This window comes from Lepisosteus platostomus, chromosome 12 (assembly GCF_059453375.1).
Source record: "Lepisosteus platostomus isolate fLepPlt1 chromosome 12, fLepPlt1.hap1, whole genome shotgun sequence".
Taxonomy (NCBI): Eukaryota; Metazoa; Chordata; class Actinopteri; order Semionotiformes; family Lepisosteidae; genus Lepisosteus; species Lepisosteus platostomus.
The window spans coordinates 31,803,162-31,828,903 of NC_142622.1; the positions used below are offsets into that span (position 1 = coordinate 31,803,162).

At 35.5% G+C, this 25,742-nt stretch overlaps 1 protein-coding gene across 1 annotated transcript in view; it reads left to right on the top strand.

Annotated features, from left to right (window-relative positions):
• Positions 1–25,742, top strand: part of kcnh8 (potassium voltage-gated channel, subfamily H (eag-related), member 8) — a 136,282-nt gene that overhangs the window by 88,191 nt on the left and 22,349 nt on the right. The window contains exons 7-12 of the mRNA XM_088601635.1: positions 2,630–2,834; positions 5,808–6,005; positions 9,307–9,506; positions 10,412–10,661; positions 12,392–12,606; positions 23,543–23,581. Of these exons, the coding sequence (XP_088457761.1) occupies positions 2,630–2,834; positions 5,808–6,005; positions 9,307–9,506; positions 10,412–10,661; positions 12,392–12,606; positions 23,543–23,581 (1,107 nt within the window). The remainder of the gene's footprint in view (positions 1–2,629; positions 2,835–5,807; positions 6,006–9,306; positions 9,507–10,411; positions 10,662–12,391; positions 12,607–23,542; positions 23,582–25,742) is intronic.

Sequence of the window (25,742 nt, forward strand, 5' to 3'; positions counted from 1 at the left end):
ATTCCATGCATATACAGTACATGATCATATTAGAACACACTTTGTGTTTAATCCAGTGATTACAAATCACCCCATAAGCATTGGGACATATTCACAAAAGTAAAGTCAGAAAGTAACATTCAGAGTGTAAAAGCCAGTATTTGGTTTCCAATCCTTTTGAGGAAATAATATGAAATCTGTAACCCATTGGGGTCATCATCTGAGATGCTTACACCATCAATAATGAAGAAGGATCCAGTCCTAGAGGCATGCCCAGGCTAGGACATTGCCTGATGAAACCTATAAAGAATTCATAAGAAGATGCTTATCACAGTTTTACCCAATCATCAATCATCAAGATGTCCAAAGCAGAAATACCAGGATATCCTTCACTAATTGTGGTTTTTACACACTGGTAACCTTCTCTTTAGGGGTGCCATTCTCTCCCAGCATCTAGCTCTTCTCATGCACAGTCATAGCGTCTCACAGGTGTCATCTTCACAGCGATTCAGTGGAAGGATATTACTCCACCAGGAAGAGCACATAAGAATGTTGTTCCCAATCTGTATGTATGAAAATAATGAAAATTATGGATTGTCAGAAAAACTCAATTTTTACAAAATGGCGATCTGGATAGAATATGTTCAAGAGTTCTATTTGACTTTGTCGATAAGATAAGATCACTTTATTAGCCATATACAATTTCTTGCATTAGGAATTAATCTTTTCACCTACCCCAGCTTGCTCTCCATGAGACACACAGACAGGGAGAGAAGCTTGGGGTCAGAGCACAGGTTCAGCCATTGTACAGCGTCCCTAGGGCAGTTGGGGTTAAGGGCCTTGCTCAGGGGCCCAACGGAGTAGAATTTCTGTGAAGCTTGAAGGTGGTTCTTTAGAACATTTGAGAAATTCTAATTTATTCTAGGATGCTTGGTCTGAATCTGGGTTTTCTTTGTCAAGAAATTTAAGGTTGGTCAGAAATGATTTGGATAAAGATTCTAAGTACATATGGAACCAATCAAGACGAAATAGTTTCTGATACAATCTTCAGACTGTAATTCCACTGGCCATCTGTGAAATGCAGTAAAGTAGCCATTCATATGTGTACACAGCGTGACCAGAATAAAATTGGTTTGGCATGCAAGAGAAATTACAAATCCCTTATAAGGGGAAATGTATTAGATGGTCATGGTAGGTAACTAGAAAGGTTTTCTCAAAATATTGATTGTAATGGTACTGTATGTACAATCATTGGACATTGTGCATTTAGACAGATTAATACATTTCACAAACATACAGTAAGTGATATTGTCAATATTTTATCACATTGAATTTATTTAAGAAAATAGTGAATGTACAATGCAATTCTGTCAGCATTTACTGTAGATCCACTTCTTTCCATTTTCTAAATAATACAGGCAAAATGTACATACAAAAGATCATATACTGTAAATGCACAAGCTGTGTCTGAGAGAAGCAATTACAGAATTCAAATTTAAATATTGTGGATCTATAGACAGTAGCACTTTATCATTCTGTCTCATAATGTGAGGGCAGCATGCTGGCACAGTGGTTAGCATTTCTGCCTTGCAGTTTTGGAGCTCTGGGTTGATTTCTGGACCTGTGGAGTTTGTATTTTCTTCCCATGTTCATGTGGGTTTGCTCTTGATGCTCCAGTTTGCTCCTAAAGTCCATACTGGTAGGTTAATTGGCTTCTGAAAAACTCGTCTTGGTCTGAGTGTGTATGTTTGTGTTATGTCTTATTTGATCTTATTCTTTTAATCCACTTAGTGTGTGAAAATACATTCTCTGTATGATACAGTATGAAGTTTCTCCTTAGCCTCTTTTCCTGTTCCATCAATGTTAAAAATTAGATGTCTCAGTTAATTATATCTCTCATCATATTCTCTGAATATTAATATGCTATCTGAATTATATTTAAGGTTTTCAGGGGCATTTCTAAAATTAGTAAGAAATAATTATTGTTTAACATGCATAATGAGGAAATATTAAACCATAGCTATTCCATAACTACCGCTTTTATTTTCCTTCACTAATTCACAACTGCTTTTAATGCAATGTTGCATATTCTAATTTTATTTCTAAGGTTTTATAATACTGATGCTTGTACAGTACAAAACTGAACACAATAAGGAAATTATACCTGATACATATGCTGTATAATCATCATCATTAGTCTTTGTTAATCCACTGCTTATTGAACATTCTTCTCTGATCTGATGGTTCTTCTGCTTCAGGTGTGTTCTTACAAGCTTATTTCATAATGTCACGTTATAGGCAGTCTTCTTTGCTGTATGTCGTCTCTTCTGATTCACTTTAGCATTTACTTAATCCTAAACAAATCCAAAGATAGTGTCTTTTAGATCTTTTTGAATCCAACAGTGGTGATGTATCTGAGCAATAACATTTTTTTGGATTTGTATTCATCTGTTTTTCTTAATGTAATTGGTAAATGTTCATTTTTTAGCATTTAGAAAAGTGACATGAAAGGAGAAAAATGTGCAAAGATTTAAATTCCAAACATTCTGTAGTTAAATAGTATAATAACACAAAAGACTGTTTGATTCAACTCATCATACATGATGTTTAATCAAACTCTTTAAAACAAAGATTTATTTTGTTTCCATAGGTTTCACTTGTTCACCTTTTGAAAACAGTTAGACTCTTACGACTTTTGCGGTTGCTGCAGAAAATGGACCGATATTCACAGCATAGCACTGTGGTCCTTACACTTCTTATGTCCATGTTTGCCTTACTGGCCCACTGGATGGCATGCATATGGTATGTCATAGGCAAGAAGGAGATGGAAGCCAATTCATTCACTTGGGACATTGGTGAGTTTTATTTACTGTTCTTTTGGGAAGTGATAAGTGTAAAGACAGGGCATGTAATTAGAAAAGACATCAATCATAGTGGTTTTTTTTAACTTATATACAGTAATAAACTAACTACCTGTATATATACTTATATAGTATAAACTATTGTAATCATAGCCGGCCCAGGGACGCCAAATATGTAATGTTGCCATAGCCAAAATGTAAATGTAGTGGCTCTCTGAAGGCACCAGTTCTGTAGGGTTTGGGCATTTACTGAGAAAATTATTAATTGTAGCAGTAAATCACAAAGTTGATTCTTTTGATGGCTTTAGAATCCAACCATGCAACATAACTCAAACAACGCACACACACAGGTACTAATACATGAAGATACATTTATTAATACATAGAATATGCATATAAACTAACAGATCTTATCGAGAGGTCTATCAGAATACAAAAGATATATATTCAATCAGTTACAAAGTGTTACACATATATCAAGAGGACATACGTTCAGTATATCATTCATTAAGACCGTTTCATAAATGAACTTGGTTATAACTTCTACATAGATACTCAAAACAAGTACATAACTCTTAGGCATTAAATTGATATCAACTGGTTGGGATAACAATTGAATTCTCGAGCTGTAATGCATTGAAGTTATATACTCATCCAATCTCTGGGGATTCAGATCTCCTGCGGGCACAAAGAAACAGTTGCAGGCTTGTTGCTGTCCAATCCGCGCTCTCTGGCTCGGTGCCAGGCTGTGCTGTGCGGCTTGCGACGGTGCGCTGCTGATGCTCACTGACCGGCTAGTTAGTGTTGGCTTTAACTAGCAAAGTTTGCGCACAGGAGAAAAGATGACTGTGGATCCCAGCAAGTCAGGAAGAGGACCGGTTCGTTCCTGATGAAGCGCTAGTTCTGAATAGTGATTCAGCTGTCCACAGTTCTGACCTGTTCACGAGGCCTGCTGCTGGTGCTAACCTCGGGTGGATCCTCTGGTTACTCTCTGGCAACCTCCGCTCTAGACTCTTAGAACAAAGGAAAGTTCTGGCACTCGGACACACTGGCCGTTCCGTGGTTGTCCGGGCTGAGTCTCAGGATGGTCAGGAGGCGCGCTGCGAGAATGTCCTACCCTTGGGAGCCTTCTGCTCCTGGGCTGTCCTGCCCTGGAATTCTCCTTTGAATTCCCTTTAGAAAAGTCCATAGAATTCTCCTGAATCGCTTCTGAATCTTACTGAATCTCACAGGCTCTCTGTGTTGCCTGTTTTTACCTGGAGGAACTTCAGCTCGTTGATTGGCTGAAAGTTCCATGGGCATCAGAGTCCCACGTGGGTTACTCGGCCCTACCAGTCCCTGATTGGTTGATCAAGGTGAGATATGAGTCAGTTACTCCTGACACTTAGGAATGCAGTCCAGATGTCCATCTGGCACTCCCTAGACAGATAGGCGCCAATGGATGACCATTGATCATGATAGCCAGGCTTAGCTAAGTGCATCCCCCTTTGGGAGCTGTCCTAGGAAACCTTATCAAAGGAACCTTAAATCAGCCTGCATGAATAGTTTCTCTGTGGCTGCACCACAGAGATGAACAGAGAAATGGGGCCTCATTTGGGAAAGCCCAGAACACTTAATTCTTTCTTATTATTAAACCTCACCGCTACACTATATATAAACTAAAATATACTAAATATACAGTAATAAACTAAACTGTGTTCTCTACAAACCATATTTCACCAGCAACATGCTAATATTTTAGAGAAGTATTACAATGTGTTAAAAGAAGTATTAAAAACTGTTTGTATTGTAATGGCACATGGGACAAGTCACAACAGGGCATTCGTTTTAGTTGGGTCCCTGGCCAACAGACACAAGCCCAACACAAGCCATAAGGTTCAAAATCATGCTCTTTATTTACATGGTAAGTATACCAACCACCATTAAACACAATAATAAACAAAAGTCCACAGAGCCTAACAGGTGCAGTCTTCCGGAGTCTCACACACACCGTCTTCACAGCTACCACTGGTACAGCTTCGGAGCATCTTACAGGCTCGGTCTTTACAGCATCTCACAGATCATCCCTCCTACCGACCTCATAGATCTGGTTGTCCTTATTTCACACACTCTGCACCTTGCATCTGCTTCTGTCTAAATTGGAGTAGGGTGCGCAACTGTCCCCTGCCCCAGTGATTGTTGGCAGCTCTGATCGCCAGTTTGGGCAGTGGAAAAAGCTTCCATTAATGGTAAGATGCTTCAGGGATATACTGCCCCTTGAGGGCTCTGCCCCTTGCAGCATCACAGCATATAAAAAGTATAAATTTAAACACATTAATTATGCCCCCTTATATGAATTCAATCAATATTAAAGCACAAAAATAAAGCGGGATAAATTTTTCTTAATTATACATTCAGAACCACTTCATACATCTCAACAATTAGCTGATCTATTGCCTACAAATATTATCAGAACTGATCTGTGCTACAAGGCACTGAAATATGAGAGAGAGCCTATTTCAGTTTTCTAAAACATAAATTCAAAACTTAATCATGGAAATAAACTAAAACAACCCAAAAACAACGTACAATAAACAATAAAAAGATGAGAAAAATACATTAAGAATGTTTTTCTAGCCAAAGCAATTACCAGAAATGAATAATTATTCCCCAAACTCAAAATGAGTCAAACATTTACATTTTTTAACATGACCCATTATATTTTTTTCCAACAAAGAATAATATTTAACAGAACACTTAACACCATTTTCCTTAGTGAAGTACAGTAATTTTTACAGTATTTTTTTTCCTGAGACAAAAGACAAACTGTTCTACCTAATAACCATGGCTTTAGGACTCTCATGAGCAATAAAACTTTACCAAACCCAGAACATATTTATCATCAGTGCAGATTTATGTTCAGTTTATTTTCAGATTTACAAAAGGCAAAGATCTAGTTTGCTTGACTTATTTCTTTCTCTGCTAAAGGCTGGCTTCATGAACTGGGGAAGCGTTTGGAATCTCCATACAGTGGGAGAAACAGCTCTGCAGGTCCTTCCATTCGAAGTGTCTATATCGCTTCCCTTTACTTCACATTAAGCAGCCTCACTAGTGTTGGGTTTGGAAATGTCTCTGCCAACACTGATGCAGAGAAGATCTTTTCAATATGTACTATGCTAATAGGAGGTAAGTTATTATTGTTGATTTCTGTACTGACATTTTCAGGTTGTTTCTGGAAAACATAAGTTATACAAACACCTGTCCACATCTACTGTATAAATCAAACCTGTAAATGTATTTCATTTTCTATTTTAATATGTAGATTTGTATTAAGGTCTCTTTTCCCTTTACTGTATGCACATTCATACTGTTAAATTATGAATTATGGAAACCAATGATAGATGAATGTCTTATACTAAAGAAGTATATTGTGGACACAGCATTTCAGACTGCAATGTATATGGCATAGTTAGAAATATCTTTCAAAATGAAGTAGAAAACCTGGACAATATGTTTTTTATGTGGCTTTATTTATCTTGATTGACAGGTACTGTATTATTTGGGCTGGAAGATGATGCATATGCATGTTACAGCCATGTTGATTGCATGTGTAACATTCAAATGTGAAACTATTCTGCACATTACAGCCATGTGACCTGCAAATCACATAGTGTGGTTATTATTTTCTGGTAGCCAAACAATTCTGTTGTCTACCAAGAACTTTTGGAATGAAAATAATGTATTTAAAAAAGTTACTGTTATGTAGTAATGCAATATGATTGTCCAGAAATGGGCATCCATGTGTAAAATTACAGGATGAAGACTCAGCTGTACTGCAACATTTAATTGAATTTTGAAGGCTTTAAAACAGTAAAAAAAAACATCATAGCCTGAGTTGACATTTGTAGATATTATTTTTTATTATCTAATGTATGGTCTCTACTTAATTGAAGTTGTTTAGTGTGAATGTTTAATTTTCACCAGCAATATGGACATACTTTAAAATAAATTAAAGATCGTGTATGGAAATATTGAGTAATATATGAAGCATAGTCCTTTCTAAACAGGTGTGTGAGAAAGTACCAGGAAATCAGGTTTTAATTTAATTCTCAAAAACATACTGTAGCAAAACTAATATTTCTATTGTGATTTAGGATGAATGACAGCTGCAACCACTTTGTAGTTTGGACAGTAAGTTATTAAACAGTGAAAGAAAACCCAGCTCACTGAGAAGAGAAAACAACATGAGACAGTTGATCCCTCAAACAGGTGGAAACATTCAGTTTTCCCTTGTCCATCTCCCTGAACGGGAGGCAGTGAGTTTAGGGGAAAATAGCTTCCAAAACACAGGAGAGATCCCCATCTTCCAAGCACCATCAGAGCTGGCCAGTGGAATGGAATGGAATCCCATTCACAGGTGGCCAGTTACATGACCCAGGCTCAGACTCATAAGGTCATAGAACTCAACCGGGTACAGGTTGAGTCAAATGGGAGACTCCTAGATTTCACATATTTTCAGAAATAATAGGTAGTAAAATCTGGAAAAGTTCAAAGTATAGTGACAATCTACAACCGACTTGTATCTGTAAAAAACACAGAGGCCACCTACAGTTGCACCATACACTGAAAGATTATGATGTTTAACAAAATTGAACAAAGGCTGGATATTTCATGTGAGGTATGGAGAAAATCTCTTCTATCACTAGACAGTATTGTGCCCACAGTTCAAATCAGTGGTTGAGGTATCACATTCTGTGGTATGATCTGCTAATTTCTTATGTCTCCTTTGGTCCATTCTGAATTACATATACTGAATCTCAAAAACCATCACCAACAAGTTGTGTATAGGAAAGCTCACTGTCAATTACATAGTGATTGCATACTCCAAAATGCCAATGGTAATGTGCACAGAGCCAGTATTATAGAGGAGTGCTACTCATGAGATGCACCTTAGCCACTTTCCCTTGTCATTAGAGTTTCTTAACTCTAAGCATATTTCAGTTTAATGGATTTCTGCTTTAACAGACAAAATCTACTAAAGGTGAATTTTGCTTGCAAAATGAGAATATTCCCAGTTATTCCCAACAACTGGGAGGTAGGTCTAAAAAGCGTGAATGGTGCCCTATGGGGGAGACAAATTGCTTAGGATGGGTGCTGTTTGTGTTTTTGTCTTAGAGAGTTAGAAAAAAACACTTTACAAAAATACTGTAAAATGCTAACAATACATAAAAATGTTTTGTAAAATGCACAAAAAATCAAATAAGGTAAAAAAAATTACATGGGGTTAAAATTCAGGATATTAAATTTAACAAATTATAAATTGTAAATTCCCCACTCCAGATACTTTGGTACTGAGATATTATTTAAATGCCATCACAGTAATTTTCTTCCACACATGCAAAAAAAATGTGGTTTCACATTCTAACAGATATTTTTACTGAGGATAGTCTTCACTAATTCCTGGATTTGCAATCTCATTATGAGCTTCCTAGCTCTTTTTTACCTTACGACATCCCCTGAGATGCAAGTTTGTCACCCAGTATATACTGTAATCTGCTGTACCTCATAGATCATCCAAACCCCTAGCGGCTAAAATTGTTTGGAAAAGGGACATGAATGAAAGAAGTAAAGCAATTTCTTCAAACATTTTTTTTTGAGAAAATACAAATTCTACCTACAAAAACCCTTGTAATCAAATGATTCACTGATATTTTCTTTACAGTTTATATTTGATCCTTCATAGATGATATAATGTAAAGCTATTTTTTACCCTCTGACGTAAGATCTAATCATATCGTAAACGGTTTCTCAAATATGGAATGTCGTGATGTCAGATTCTGGGAATGTCTTGACATTGTTACGTAATTGAAATAAGGAAAACTACTTTTAAACTACTTTTCCTGTTATCACATGGTCCTTTTGCTAGATGATGATTCTAATCATGGTGTCTCATAGACATAGAAGCAGAAAGAACAGCAATGGATCAGACTAGACACACAATGTTTTGGCTGGTCTAATCACATCTAAAAAGATGCTAGTGCTACATTTGTGAGACATCATATGGTCTCCTATGGTGTCAGTGGATGCAGTCATCCATTGAAGCATATCCTCATACCATTTACTATATATGGTCCTTGTTGCCATGTTGTGAATGGTGGAGGCTTGTAGTGCTGTTGCAAATGTGGTCACATGTTTGTTTCATGATGTTTCTATTGTAGTTGTCTAATTTTAGTTTGGAGATCCTTTGACCAGTAACTTGAAGAGGGATACCAATGATGTTGTATGTGTGCCTGGGACATTATTTTCTTCTATCTTGTGATCAAGCTTTGATATCGCACTGAAACATATTCTATCACTTTCAAAGTCTGTGCTAATATAAATCCAGGAAAACTACAGTATTTTGTTTTGCATGCAAGGCATGTAAATGGAATCCACAACCTGTGCTTGGCTATTCACTGTTTTTACTCATTCATTTTTTTGTCTCTAGCATTGATGCACGCACTGGTGTTTGGCAATGTGACTGCTATAATACAGCGCATGTACTCAAGATGGTCACTCTATCATACAAGAACAAAGGATCTTAAGGACTTCATACGGGTCCATCACCTGCCGCAGCAGTTAAAACAAAGAATGTTGGAATATTTCCAGACAACATGGTCTGTCAATAATGGGATTGATGCTAATGAGGTACTTTTTAAATGTAACTTCGTTCATTTCCCATTTTTAGATCCATTGTATCTAAGTACCCTAAAGTAACATGAATAGGTACTTGTCCTTTAAACAAATTATAGTATGTCTATGTGATGAAACATATTATACATTTTTGATTTATAAAACACATTTTTTGTTTTGCAGGCTTCAAAATTATGTCCTTTTTGTGCATGGTTTGGTGGTTTGAAACTCTACCACCAAAAAATTTAATTTCTACATGGAATTTCTCTATGAAGGATTATAAATACCTAGATAAATATATAAATAGTTCAAAATGCAACAGATTAGATATGTGTATATTTTTTATTTAGCTGTTATAAGTGACAAAAATACTATACTTCTACAAGTGCAAAAATATAAACTAAAAACATACTTAAGTATTATTATAATTAATCAAATAAGATACAAGAAGTCACTGTTTTGTCTGAGTTAATAAAATGTCATATTGTTAGATTAAGGATCAATGTTTTTTTTTATTAATTTTGCAGACATAATTTATGTACCCTGTCTCTTAGGTCTGATATTCTTCAAACTCACAGTCTTTGTGCTGTGAATGATAATGATAGATTGTTGACTACTGCAGATCTGAGGACTTTTTAATTTTTAAAAAAGTGCTATTAAAATCAGTGTAAAATATTTAGTTTGATATAAAATGCAGTTAGTTCTGTTTCATTAATGTGCATGTAAAATTAATTGTGCATACTGATATAAATGTTTGTTATAATTTAAAAATGCTTCAAATTATCCTTTTTATTATTCATTATTTTCCTGGAGAAGAGTTATGGGAATGGACCATAATCTTTTGATGATATTTTCACATACAAAATAATTACAAATACTGCTCTTTCTTTCTTCTTTTTTCGTCTTGCGTGCCTCTGCAGCTTTTAAAGGATTTTCCAGATGAATTGCGCTCTGACATTACTATGCACTTGAATAAGGAGATTCTGCAGCTGTCTCTGTTTGAGTCTGCCAGTAGAGGCTGTCTCAGGTCTCTGTCATTGCATATCAAAACATCCTTCTGTGCTCCTGGGGAGTACCTCTTGCGGCAGGGAGATGCCTTGCAGGCCATTTTCTTTGTCTGTTCAGGCTCCATGGAAGTCCTCAAAGATGGCATGGTATTAGCAATACTTGGTAGGTAAGCCCTTAATTTCTTATAACAATAAATAGTCCTATTGCATTTTTTTGTAGGATAACTGTGATACTGTGAGAGAAATGCCAGTTTTTAGTAAAGATAAAGCAATAACAATTATATTCTGAAAATACAAAATATTTTTATTTAAGTAATAATTTTGATTCAGCTTCTTTACAATTGTTTCAAATGTTAAGCCTTTACCTGAAATCATGCCCAACAGATATGCATTCAAAACCTTTAAAGGCTGCGATTAAAAATGAATGAATCGTTAAGGAAAACTGAAGTTTAGCACAACCTTGAGCCATCAGCTCACTGCTGGTCTTAGTAGAAGTTCTCTGACAGAACTGTGATTTAAGGTACCATTATTAAACCCAAAAGATAACAGAAAAAATATTATCTGCTATAGTTAATTTAATTTTCTAAGTATAATGGATTGGATAGCATACAAATTAAATATATGCACAGAAATATAGGCACAGCAATCCCCAGGATTCTTGAAATGTTCTTGAAGAATTAATTAAGAAATTCAGAGATTATTTCAGTTATAATAAATTAGATTTATATATCATGGTTAATTCAGAAGGAACACACATTGTAAAAATCTTTGTTTTTGAAAGTAAAGAGACACAAGTAATCATCTTCATACCTTCCAGTTTATGGCAGTAGATTTTTCATTTATTATTATAAACATTCTGAATTGCATGATTTCTATCTTTACTCAGGGCAATAGCTTTCTTATATACTGTACATATATAAATATCTTATATAATAGATAGTTAAACTGTATTTAAAATTTCACAATAATCTGTTTGTGAACAGAATAGTCTAAAATGACAATAAGTAGCCAGGCCCAGCTTTTTCACCTTCATTACAGTTCGTCAGTGTAGTATAGACAGACTTGGACTAAATATTATGAATTAGAAGTCACCTCAGACTGTTTTTATTCAGTTTTTTAATGTTGTTGTTTTTAATATTTATATCTGGATTATACTTGTCCAAAGAAACTTATTGTACAACTATATCCATGCACACAACTTGACACTTGATGGATAAACAGTATTCTACACCTCTATCACAGGTTTGTAATGTGATGTAGCTAAACAGTGGTAATTAATTTTCTTAAATGTCATAATTCATAGTGACTTGTGCTTGCTCTTATGTGATCTGTATTAAACTCATTTTGGTGGTCAAAGTTTGGCTGTACAACAGTGATGAACGCTACTTAAAGTAAAAGTCTTTGCCTTAATATATGTCTTTTCAGAATCATAAATCTCTTCAGGAATTTCTGATATTTATGATCAGAGCTTATCAACATTTGAAATAAAATATTACAATAAAAAAAAATTAGAATTATTTTATGTAAAACCACATTTTTAGTCTTTCTTGATTGATATGAGGTGAAAAAATACATGTATACCGCAATGTATACAATACATTGTATTTTGTATTCTTGTAATATTGAATGTAATAAATAGTCAAAAGTAAGTTCAATTGAGTAAAAAATCGTATTTTCCTTCAATGGGATATTCAGTTAAGGTCAACTCCAAACAAGTTAATTTTGTGGACAAATCAATCATGTTTTTTTATTGTACTTAAACCTCATTCCGATTCACTGTTTATTTCCTTTAAAGTCACACTATTGTTTTAAAAATTACAAAGTAATAATGAATATTTTTACTGGGTAAAAAAAACTGTTGAATCAAAATACGTTTTTAAAATTATTTTAAAGGAAAAGGGGACCTAATTGGAGCTAACCTTTCAATAAATGACAGAGTGATAAAAACAAATGCGGACGTCAAAGCTTTGACATACTGTGATCTGCAATGTATTAACCTCAAAGGATTATATGAGGTTCTGGATCTGTACCCTGAATACGCTCACAAGTTTGTGGAAGACATTCAGCAGGATCTTACTTACAACTTACGAGAAGGTCACGAGAGTGATGTGAGTATTACAATTCATACACTGTTTTTATATTTACCTGTGTAAGAAACTGCAATTAATTGCACTCCCTTCTAATGTACTGAAATTTAAAAGAAACTGATCACTTAACAAGTCTACATCAGGACAATGACATAGAAAAGGAAGCAAGTGAGCTCTCAGAATTTAATCGGTGTAGATCAGTGCAGTCATATTACTATCAACTACTCCAAGCCGTTCTCTAGAAATTAGATACTCCTGTCCGGACCATTACACTTAAGGACATCCTTATTGATGTTGCTGAGATGTTGTGACTAGTGGTCACTCAAATTGTGCTTCATGGATGATCTTTGCAGTTACTTTTTTCTAGGTTAAAAATTACTGGCAGTAAACACCCCCAGGCAACCAGTCTTGGTTCAGCTTTCAATATATTGATGGCATAGATGGTTCTCTTGATAGGTGGTGCATATCTCTCTTGCTTTGTTTTTTCTTTCTTGATTTTTACAAGACTTGACATTCAACAGATTACCTTTTTCCAGTCAGCTGTTTCACAAATTAAGTGATTTAGTGACTTATACAACAGTGAAAGAGTATCATAGTCAGTCATGACTGAAAACTATTTTTGTTTAGATATGAAAATGAATCACATTTATTTTTAATTTCTTTGGATACATTTTAATTTTCGCAGGAGCCCCAGCCAGTCATAAATCCTACATTACACATTACACATTTGCAGAAGATGCCTTTTGACTATTAAAAAGAATGTTAAACAATTAATCATATTTAAACAATTTGAAGTTTTCTAACTTTGTAAACTTTTATTGTTTTTTACTTTTTAACTTATGATTTTAGAAGAAAACACACGATACAAATCAGCACAAAATTATGACAAATTCCACAGTTATATGAATTTTCCAGTTCTAAGGTTAATATTCACCAGCATACTACAATAACCACTTTAAAGTGGAAGGCACAGTAAATTATTTTAAGCTGACCATCATACGTACTGGCTAGAGTAAGTATTTAGTGCTGTGCTGTTTCAGGCAAATCTTGATGTACCGTATTAGGGATTTAAGAGAAAATCCCTCAGTCAACTCTCTGAATCTCAGAAGTTGTTCCATTGTTGTCTGTTAGCAATTTAGATTTACTTGAAGTGATTCATCTGGGTACTTAGACAAAATATATTCTTTTCTTTAGATAACATTTCATCTCTTCATGAAATCTCACTGTCATCATATAGTCATATATGTTTTCCTTCAATATTTATATAACACTCTTTCTACTGTGAAAGATGTACAGTGGAGGTTTTTTTTTCTCACTGAAACTTTACTGGTTACCCTTAGACTGAACCCACCTTCACATCTTAATCGCACCTTAACAGCTGCATGGAAATGTTGCACCTGGTTTAGTGGTTGGAACTAATCCTACCTGCAGATCAAGTTAATCGCGCAGCTGCATGGGGCGGTCCGTACTTTGCTCTTCCAAGCGCCCTTAAAAATATTTCTCCCTCCTGAGCACTATTTAAAAAACCTCGATCTCACAAGCACATCTATATCTCGCTCTCCTGAGGGCAGTGTAGCTTTAACACATCTAAAACCATCGACTTGAATGGTGTTCACCACGGCTCTAAAGAACCACACTTACACTACCAAAGTGTCTTAAAGCAAATTCAGTACTTACAGAACTAGGAGGAGGAAGAACCAAGTCCTTTTCTACTACAGTATAAATCTGTTTGCCAACAGCAGCTGTTGTAGCTAGTAATTTGCCTTTGTTTACCATTAAACAAGAGTAAATTACCTGTTTTAAATTTTACAATCTGGTGCTCCCTTGATTTTCAGATAAATAATTTGGAGAATGACACTGAAAGAAGCTGGTCCCAGGAGATGAAAGGAAATACATTTTATTAACCCATCCAAACAATAACATCCAGATTGATGTCATTGAACAAATTTACCTCAGTCCAGGCCCTGTAATCAAGTGAACAATGCCAGGACACCTCAAATGTTAAAAATGTTAATAATTGTGGTTTTATAGAACCTCCAATATTTGGAGCACCATTGTAGCTCCCTAGAGCTAAGGTGACAGAATATCATGTTTATTGTTAGTTATAGCTAGGGCAGGTGGCACTCCAGCTGTTTTTGTCTGTGTGGGCACAAATGTCATTGTATTAAAACAGCACACTTTCCATCCAGAGCAAAATTACATCTTGGCAAGAAACTGAAGTACAGCACTGAATCAGTTGTTTTACTAGGAATCCTACCAGCACTGGGCGAAGATGATCAATCCACAAGTTTATTAATCTCCAAAGAGGAATTGTATGAATTAATTGGCACAATTTATTAATTGAAACAGTGAATTGCATGAGCTTTCTTTGGCTGTTAATAATCAATTGACAAAATAACAAGCAGTCTACATATGGATTCAAAATCCACAGAATACTGTATGTTTGTTAATACATATTCAATAAGTACATAAAAAGAATAACGTTAATACACAAAATAATCTGCCTAGATACAAAACACCATATGTTTTAACTGATACCTTAATATAAAAAATATCAAGATTAAGAAGAGATACAAATTCAAGGATTTAGTATAAAATCTGTTATAACTCATTAATCACATTTAAATACTCAACATTCAGATCTTATAATAATAATAATAATAATAATAATAATAATTGCTTACACTTATATAGCTGGACACTCCACTCAAAGCGCTTTACAGGTAATGGGGACTCCCCTCCACCACCAATGTGCAGCATCTACCTGGATGATGCGACGGCAGCCATAGTGCTGTAGTGTGCTGTCTGAAGGCACCAGTTCTGTAGGGTTTGGGCATTTACTGGGACAATTATTAATTGTAGCAGTAAATCATAAAATGATTCTTTTGATGGCCTTAAAATCCAACCATGCGATATAACTCAAACAACGCACACACACAGGTACTAATACACGAGGATACATTTATTAATACATAGAATTTGCATATAAACCTAACAGATCTTATCGAGAGGGTTATTAGAATAAAAAAGGTATATATTCAGTCAGTTACGAAGTGTTACACATATCAAGAGGAAATACGTTCAGTATATCATTCATTAAGACCGTTTCATAAATGAACTTGGTTATAACTTCTACATTAGATACTCAAAACAAGTACATAACTCTTAGGAATTAAATTGATATCAACTGGTTGGGATAACAATTGAATTCTCGAGCTGTAATGCATTGAAGTTGAATACTCATCCAATCTCTGGGGATTCAGATCTCCTGCGGGCACAAAGAAACAGTTGCAGGCTGTTGCTGTCCAATCCGCACTCTCTGGCTCGGTGCCAGGCTGTGCTGTGCGGCTTGCGATGGTGCGCTGCTGATGCTCACTGAAGACCGGCTAGTTAGTGTTGGCTTTAACTAGCAAAGTTTGCGCACAGGAGAAAAGATGACTATGGGTCCCAGGAAGTCAGGAAGAGGACCGGTTCGTTCCTGATGAAGAGCTAGTTCTGAATAGTGATTCAGCTGTCCACAGTTCTGACCTGTTCACGAGGCCTGCTGCTGGTGCTAACCTCGGGTGGATCCTCTGGTTACTCTCTGGCAACCTCCGCTCTAGACTCTTAGAACAAAGGAAAGTTCTGGCACTCGGACACACTGGCCGTTCCGTGGTTGTCCGGGCTGAGTCTCAGGATGGTCAGGAGGCGCGCTGCGAGAATGTCCTGCCCTTGGGAGCCTTCTGCTCCTGGGCCGTCCTGCCCTGGAATTCTCCTTTGAATTCCCTTTAGAAAAGTCCACAGAATTCTCCTGGAGCTCTGTGTTGCCTGTTTTTACCTGGAGGAACTTCAGCTCATTCATTGGCTGAAAGTTCCATGGGCATCAGAGTCCCACGTGGGTTACTCGGCCCTACCAGTCCCTGATTGGTTGATCAAGGTGTGATATGAGTCACTTACTCCTGACACTAAGGAATGCAGTCCAGATGTCCATCTGGCACTCCCTAGACAGATAGGCGCCAATGGATGACCATTGATCATGATAGCCAGGCTTAGCTAAGTGCATCCCCCTTTGGGAGCTGTCCCTTATCAAAAGAAAACATCTTTAAATTAGCCTGCATGAATAGCTTCTCTGTGGCTGCACCACAGAGATGAAGGGAGAGATGAGGCCTCATTTGGGAAAGCACAGCAACACTTAATTCTGTCTTATTAACAAGCATTTCCGCTACAGTGCGCCAGAACGCTCACCACACATCAGATATCAGTGGGGATGAGAGCAGAGTAATGTAGCCAATTCATAGAGGGGGACTATTAGGAGGCCATGATTGGTAAGGGCCAATGGGAAATTTGGCCAGGATGCCAGGGTTACACCCCTTCTCCTTTCGAGAAACGCCCTGGGATTTTTAATGACCACAGAGAGTCAGGACCTCGGTTATACGTCTCATCCGAAGGACGGCGCCTGTTTACAGCATAGTGTCCCCATCACTATGCTGGGCCATTAGGACCCACACAGACTACAGGGTGAGTTCCCCCTGCTGGCCCCACTAACACCTCTTCCAGTAGCAACCTTAGTTTTTCCCAGGAGGTCTCCCATCCAGGTACTGACCAGGCTCACACCTGCTTAGCTTCAGTGGGTTGCCAGTTGTGAGTTGCAGGGTGATATGGCTGCTGGCATACAATACACCCTGTATATTCATATACAGTATGTACTGTAGGTGAATGAAATTGATATTAGACATGTTTAGAATAGCAATTAAATTCTCTACATCAATGCTATTCAGTTGAATGCTGGATTTTACTGGATTTACTGAGCTAAACTAGGATAAACTTTGTGAACAAGTATGATTGCTTGGTTAGGATGATTCACTGATGAAGCAAGAAACTTGGCTTCCTCCTTACGTAGAGGTGATTTCTGAATATTGAACTATTCAATATTGAAAGAGAGTTCAACTGTTTTGTTCCAGTGATCAAGTGGACGAATGGTAGTATCTAGCTGGTTGTGAGGTTTTGCTGCAGGTTAGCCCTTGGGCAGAACTGTGTTATGTACAGGCTCCCTCCTAACCCAGTACTTCGGGTAAAAGTTTAAGTTACAAGTTTTTAGACAACAGTAGTTGCAGTCGTATGGTGTTGTCGTCAGATGATCAAGTTGGTTCAGTGGAGAGAAATGAGCAAGGAGGCACATGCAGTGCTTTTGAGCTGAGGAAAATACAGTTGGTGACTGGTCAAGAGGTCGCCAAGTGGAGTGGATCTCCACATCCTATAGGTCCTTGAATAGTCATATTTTGGATGATTGACAACAACCTGTAACTGACCATGGTTCAGATGTGCTTATGCCTCTGTACTAGACAAATGCCTGGGGTAGACATCCATCAGGGGGCTGTGGTTGTGTCAGTGAAAGGTACTGTTTATCAAAAAGGTTCATTTCCAGCATGCAAGGATCAATAGTCTATTCTGTAGGCCACAGAGAGAGGATTCACTGGAAATTCACAGCAGTTTACTAATAAGCATGGCTGCTACATGCTAAAAAGCAGAATCCCAATTGGATAAACAAATCAATTAGAAAAAAAATAAGGTAAAAGATAAAAACAAGGTATAAGCTAACAATATACCTCAGGCAGCAGTAGGACAAAGTTTTGTATTAAATAGTATCAGTATAGAAGAGGGAGAAGGGTTTCAAGTAAGAACGCCTGATGGTATCTTATTAACTGCACTGAAGAAAATAAGATGTTACTCAGAAACAACTGACACAAAACTTCCAACAGTCACTTAGGACAGGGGTAGTTCCTGGGGACTGAATAATTGCTAAGAATAGAATCCATTCAAAAAAGGATGAAAACACTGAATCAAGTACAGTAATTATAGACCAATATGTTGCATGTCTGTTACATGCAAGGTAATAGAAATAAATATAAGAACTAAACTAGATGATCACCTACAGTATATGGAAATAATATCCTAGTAAACAGTCAATATGGATTTAGAAATTGTAGGTGTTGCTTGTTACTGTTAGATTTAATTCAACAAGCAACAACAAGAAAAGATACACAGGGCATATAATATGTTGTATTTATGTTCAGAAGAAGTGATAAAGTCCTTTATAAATGATTAATTCTCCAATTGTAGACCATAGTCATTCAGGGAAATAAGAGTGTTTGGTTTGAGAATTGCTTACTACATACACTATTAAACATTGTGTGCAAATAAGGGGATAATACTCATATTGCAATTAGTGGAGTACCACAAGGTACTAGGGCCACTGTTCTTCTTAATTTATATTAATTATCTAGATTCTAAAATAGTTAGTAAACTAGTCATGTTTGCAGATGATACCAATTTAGATTGATTATCAGAAGAAGCAAATTAAATATAAAAAGATTCAGATTAAAATAAAATTCACTACCGATCAAACACCTGGCAAATGACTTGTGAAAAAGTGCTGGACTTTTTGTGCAGGTAGTGAAAACGTAATGTAGGAATATAAAATGGATAACACTGATCTAGAAGAGACTACTCATGAAACAAGCTGAGACATCATTTACATTTATTCAATGTAGAGAAACCATTAAAAAGGCAAAGTTAATGCTAGGATTTCTAGGTAAAAGAGTAGTATTTTAATCAAGAGAATAGTGAGCCTCATTTAGAATATTGTGTAAATTTTGGTCACCAGCTTATAGAAAATATATTGGTACAACTACTGCAGATTCATTCTAGGGCTTAAGGGAATACCCTACACTGGGTGACTAAAACAACTGAGTGCTTATATTTTTGAACAAAGGAGACTACAAGTGGACCTTATCCAAGTTTTCAGAATCCTCAAAGGTACTGACAAAGTCAACCCAGTGGTTTTCTTCAGAAAGAACCAGGAAATATGCGCCAGAAGGCACAAGTGGAAGCTAAGTGCAATTGCATGTACTGTAAATATAAGAACAATAGGTACTTCTTTATAAGTGTTGTGGGAATATGGAACAAGATACCCAACCATGTTGCTGAAGCCTATATCCTGGTTTCTTTGATGAAATTGAGGATTGAGATCCTTATATTAATTAACTACTGTACCGAATAGGCTAGATGACCTCCTTTCATTTGTATCACTTCTTATGTTCTCAAATTGCAAGATAAAATTAAATGAGGTATACTTAAATAATTAAAAGGTCATAAAACACCAAATCATACAGTACATAAAAAATTTAAAAACATCCACATGTAACATTTTTAAATAAGCTTTCAAAACTACTGTATGTATGAAAGCAATAAAGACACAGAAGAAACAAGACAACAAAAAACAGATTTATAGGATGATAAGAAACCTAATATATAAAATTATTTGCAGTTTTGTTTGAAAACACTGCTGTAACAGAAAGAATAAGGTTCTGGATCCCAAGATGAAGTAAAACAGATGAGTTTATTGCATGCAAGGAACAATAAAGCCGAAGTCTTGTTTCCCGCAAGAAACAACAAAACCGAAGTATTGTTCGATGTGCCGGTACAAACTTTTAGGTTATATAGATCTTCTTTGCTGCTTCGGACATCATTCGGTGTTATGGTAAGGGGGGGGTCATGGTATTTGGCCAGTTAAGAGACCCTGACCAAATGGTCAGTTTAAGATTACGCCCCCAGGGGGTTCCTAGCTCGCATCTGGAATCCTTATCAGTTAACCCCCTTTCCTGCCATAAACCACTGTTGCTTAGAAGTCTAATTTTCAGGCAGAACTGACTTAAGTTAACCCTTTTTACATCTTGTCTCTTACTTCAACACCAACATGATCAGAATTAAGGATTGAAATACTGTAGAAAGACTCTAGATTTTTAAAAAGTTGAAGACATACAAATCAATATGCCCCAAGAAATTAACCATTTTCATTAAGAAAATGTTCACTTTAAAAATGAATGAATCCTATTGTATTAGTGCCATGGAGAAAAAATATTTATTGCTTTTTAGCTAAATAAAATTGCATAAAAATGAGATACTTTATACATTTAAATGAGACAATATTGCCTTAAAATGAAATAGTGCTGCTAACAATCGTCATCTTGTGTGCTGTTCTAGAATTGTTTTGCATTCCTGTATCTCTTTACATTCTCTGTTTACAATTGTCTGTACAGACCCACCCAGAAATACTGTTTTGTCTCCTGGCACATTTCCTGCATTTTGCTGTGTAATTCTGAATTTATATGTATTTGATATAAGCATCGGCCGAAAGCTTTTGAGGTTTTTGTGTTTAAATATTCAGCAATCAACCAACTGTAACAGTAAGGCAACTGTAGGTGTAGGTCTTACTGTTAAGTCATCGTAAAAGTATTTTGTTCAATGTTTAAAAATTAGGCAGAAGTCTATCTACAGTACATGTTTCAGCAATTCCATAAGAAGAGTAAATTACATTTGATTAGATTAATTCATTTGCAGCAAGAGGAATGTGACGATTTTCTTCTGTTGTTAATGAAAATGCTACTTTACTTGAGACATTGCAAGATATTAATAAATTAGGCAAGTTTGTTTACAAGGTAATTATCATGTTTTAGCACAACATTATATTGATTAAATGCAAAACATATCGTGTTTAAATGCAATATTTTCTTCTTTAAACACAAAAAATATAAATAAATAAAATTTAAAAACAATTATCTTGTTTAGATGCAATAAATATTTATTTCTACATGGCACTAATAAGCATCCATAGAATGATTAATAAGCTGCCTCCAACAATTCTACTGCTACAACTGGGGATATATAGAGTCAGTCATTCTACTAAACTAAGCAGTCCAATTAATTAAAAATGTTGTATGTTAAAATAAGAATCTTTACAGTCACTTCTGTATCTCACGGGTTGCCAGGATTACAAGACCAACAAATGAAATATGCGTTCTCTTTCTAGACATAGTTCTACCTGAAGCATTTTGAAACTGAATAAACTATACAATAAGGTAAATCACTATTAATTGATACTCAAAAAAAGAGAGGCCAAATACAACATTTAGATTTGAGGTTTCAGTTCTGATTGGTAAATTTTTCAATACAGTTCACATGAAACAGAAATATTTAGCCAATTTTCTGAGCCAGTATAACCAATATTTAATAGAATAATAATAATATTTAACAATATAAATTAAACTAATTGTGTTATTAACTCAATATTAATATTAATATTGAATAATATTTACCCTGTCTTGCATACTAATTTTTACATGAAGAAAAATCCGAAATATCTTCATACTGTATAAATCACTAAACAGTTATTGACTTATGTTAGAGTTTGTTTCTGTATACTTCATAAGTCAAATTTTCTATAAGTCAGATTTTACACAGTGATGTTAGCAGATTCTTATACTATTTTATGCACTGCCTAGCTTGCCTGAACACATTTTGTAATGCAATGTATACACTTTATTCTGCAGTAAAATGGATAAGACAATATTCATGAACTAAATATACTAAAAAAGTAGTAAAATAAAATGTATGGATTTAATAGAGAAAGTTATTTAAGGAAGTGCTACGTAGCCCCACTTTTGTATATGTATCTGTAAGAATGTATGTAAATCTGATTTTTTTAATTTACTGTGATGTATGGGAAGTTGAATTTGTGTAAATAATACAGTTAATTTCAAAACTAAATCCAGTGTCACAATAAAAACATGTCTGACCTGAATTACATTGAACACTAGTAATCTATGGGGATGATTTTAGTGAGCAAATACTAGTAATTTCTGTCTTTAGCTGAACATAATCCATCTGAATGGAATCTGAGATGGGCCACAGACAGTTTTTAATAAGAGTAATAACTTGTGAAAATGTTTCACCTGTCTTTTCTGACCCCACTTAAGACTGCATTCATAAACAAGCAACAGAGTAATCTGGTCCATAATATGCAGAAAAAAATATTTTAGAGTGTGAAAAAGGACCTAGAATACATGTACATCCCATGATGCTTTGCTGTTTTTATGGATATCAGCTCCCTTCCTAATGGACAGGAGCCAAATGTCAGCACAACTATAACAGATGACAGATGGGAGAGATTAGACATGCATGAAAGATGAACAGCTTACATATCCTTTACATGGTAGCCCCAGCATAAAGAACCAAGCCAGACTAGCAGGTGATATGTACAATTGGAGAACACAGCTGTACCTGCTCTGTATAAATTACATTTGTTACTGCTGCAGCTTCAACATCCTCTACGGATTTGTTTAATAGGAATTGGGCTCCTCTTACTCATTCATTTCATAATGAACAACTTTATTTATACAGTATACTGTATATACAACATATCCTTAATGATGATCTGACATGATGCCAGAGATTAGTATCCCCTTGGTACTTCATCCATATTACAGTGCACAGAAATCTTAAAATGGAAAATATCATGTTGTGACATAAATTATCATTAATGGTTCACACTGCACAGTTTTTTCTCAAATATTATATTACAAACCAAATATATGAGGATTATAACAAGATTTTCTGGTAATTATGAAACAGTCACTGGCCTTTATCAATCATGGCTTTCTAATAATCCACATCTTTGAAACCGCTTCATTACGCCGTTCTCCTCTCTATGGATAGCTGATGTTTGGTGAGTGTATTGGTGCATTTTGGCTGCCATCGCATCATCCAGGTGGGTTTACATATTGGTGGCTTTGGAAAGGAGTCCCCATTACTGGTAAAGCGCTTTGTCCAGAGTGTCCTATTAACCGAATGTAGTACACGTAATGTACTGTACAGTGAATGTCTAGAAAAGTGCTATGTACTGTAAGTGTGAGGAATAATAAATCACCCACTTTGAAATCATAACTACATTGTGAATAAGAGAAACTGAAAGGAATGTTGTTCGTTAAATTGTATTCAGGGTTTTGATTGACCATTTTGTAAATAACATAAAACTAATGACGTGTAATAAATAAGAAATTATAGGTTCCACATGTTGTACAGCTCACAGTAAGCAATCGGAGCATATTTTGTAACTCATGGAACTTGTGTTATTTTTCAGAGGATGTCAAGATTATCGAACAAGACATCACTAACTCAGGTACGTGTCTACAATTTATAAATTCATATCTGTAGATAACTGCACAAATGAGGTATTTTAGTGGTCTTCAGATCCAGCTTTGAGGGCTACAGTTCAGCAAATATTATGGGTCTTTTTAAATCATGGCTGATTTTTGTATGGGTCCAATCAAAAACAGCAAATACTCTGGCCACATTGGCCAATAATTATCTTTTTTTAATTAAATCGGAAAAGGTTGACTTTAGTCTGCCTATAGTTTAACAGTAGTGACTCACCAAGTATATCTTGTGAAAGATCCATTTATTCCCAATAAGAAATTTTTATCTTTGTTTCAATGTTTTTTAAACGTCTTGCATATTTCTTCACCTGCTCTCCGGTATTTTGTGAATAACGGATTGATTTGCTTATCATGGTATGTATCCTTTTAACACACTAAACTAAACTTCCATCAGTAAAAGAAGCTTTATTCTGTTATTTGATTAAACTGTTTTGTGGCATAAGAATGAATTACACTGAAGAAGAATGATACAATGGCATAGTCCTTTAAGCACCACATGAGCCTCATTTAATAACTTATGTTTAAGTTTCTGAAATATAACACATGAAAATTTATATAACTGATCAATTCTTGTTTAAAAAGAAATCAATGCTGGTATGTGTCATGGATGTCAGAAGGGACGAACCGTGGAATGGCAGGAGAGCGAAAAAGACCCTATGCGTAGTGGCGAGACGGGGTTTGCCCGGGCTCAGCTGTTCAGGAAATGCCATATTGAAACCTATGCCCTCAGGTAGCTGACGTGGGGCAACCTGGTGCTAGGCGTGTTTCAGGACATCCGAACCTTGATGCTGAGCAAGGTGCAGAGTAGAAGCAGGAAGCAGGAAGTAAATAGGCTACACAACAAGACACACCAGAACAACATGAATATCACAGGGAACTAGGAACAAGAGAGAAGTAGAGCACCCTCTAGGTGTACAGGGTGTGACAGTATGAGAGTGAGGAGAGGAACTATTATTGTTAAACATGTCAGACCTTAATCCTTTGGCGTTAATAATAAAAAACAGTAATAGCTTGTTTTGTTGTTAGGTCATTTTCACACATCAATTGGCCCTTTGTTTTTTTATTTAATATATGAACAAATATTATTTATTTGGCTGTGCAGTAGAGGGGTAACTATTGTAAAGTTAAAAAAGTAAACAGTTTTACTTTATTCTTCTGTTCAATTTTTTCCTCTTCTAGCTTATAACATCCATTATAGCCACATGACGACTCTTTCTTTGTGCTTAAATTTGATCATTATCGCATATAACTGCATATAGTACAACTTTGGTTTACATATGCTTATCACCATCAAATCAAATTGGTTTACACATCCTTATCATCATCAGATCAAATAGTCATGGTGTGAACCATCTGAAAGCACTACGCAATTAGTTATTTTACTTTTGAGACCATTGTGTAAGTATTATAGAAATCTTATATATTGCTGTCAGCATTTACAGAATGTTTTATTGTGAATCATAGTGTTGTCTGAATAAAGTACAATTCAACAACAAAATAAAAAGCACAGCATGAAAAAATCAAGAAAACAAGTTATCACAATAACTTGTCCCAAGAAAATTAAACTTCATCTGTGATTTTCAAGAATAGCAAATTAATAATCACAATCTAGTTCAAAAATCTATCCACCACTATACAGTTTCTAGTGATTTTCAATTGTTTAGTAAGATTTTATTGAAAATGTTGCTTTGGACGACTGGTCTTTTTCAACAAACAAATTGCAATTAGGTTAATAAAAAGACAGGTCCCGCTTTTGGAAACTGACAGAAAGAAAAATGAAAAGAATGAAATTAGAAAACTATATTTGAAATTACACATTACATTGAATTATGGACTACTCTGAAATGTTATTAATTATTCAGAAGCCAAAATGAAGAACATGTCAAGATAGAAATGTATTTTATAAAATTTTAAGTACAGTATTTCAGCTTGTCATTAATCATCACAGCACTAAGCAGATCCTAATCCATTGCACTAAAAGAAAATCTTAAAAACAGGTATGAAATTTAACTTGATAAAATACTTGAGTTTTGAACACTGGTTCCAGTTGACATAATTATATATTCCATCGATTTTCTAATTGCTTTATTCAATACAAGGATCTTCACAATAAGTGCAAGGTAG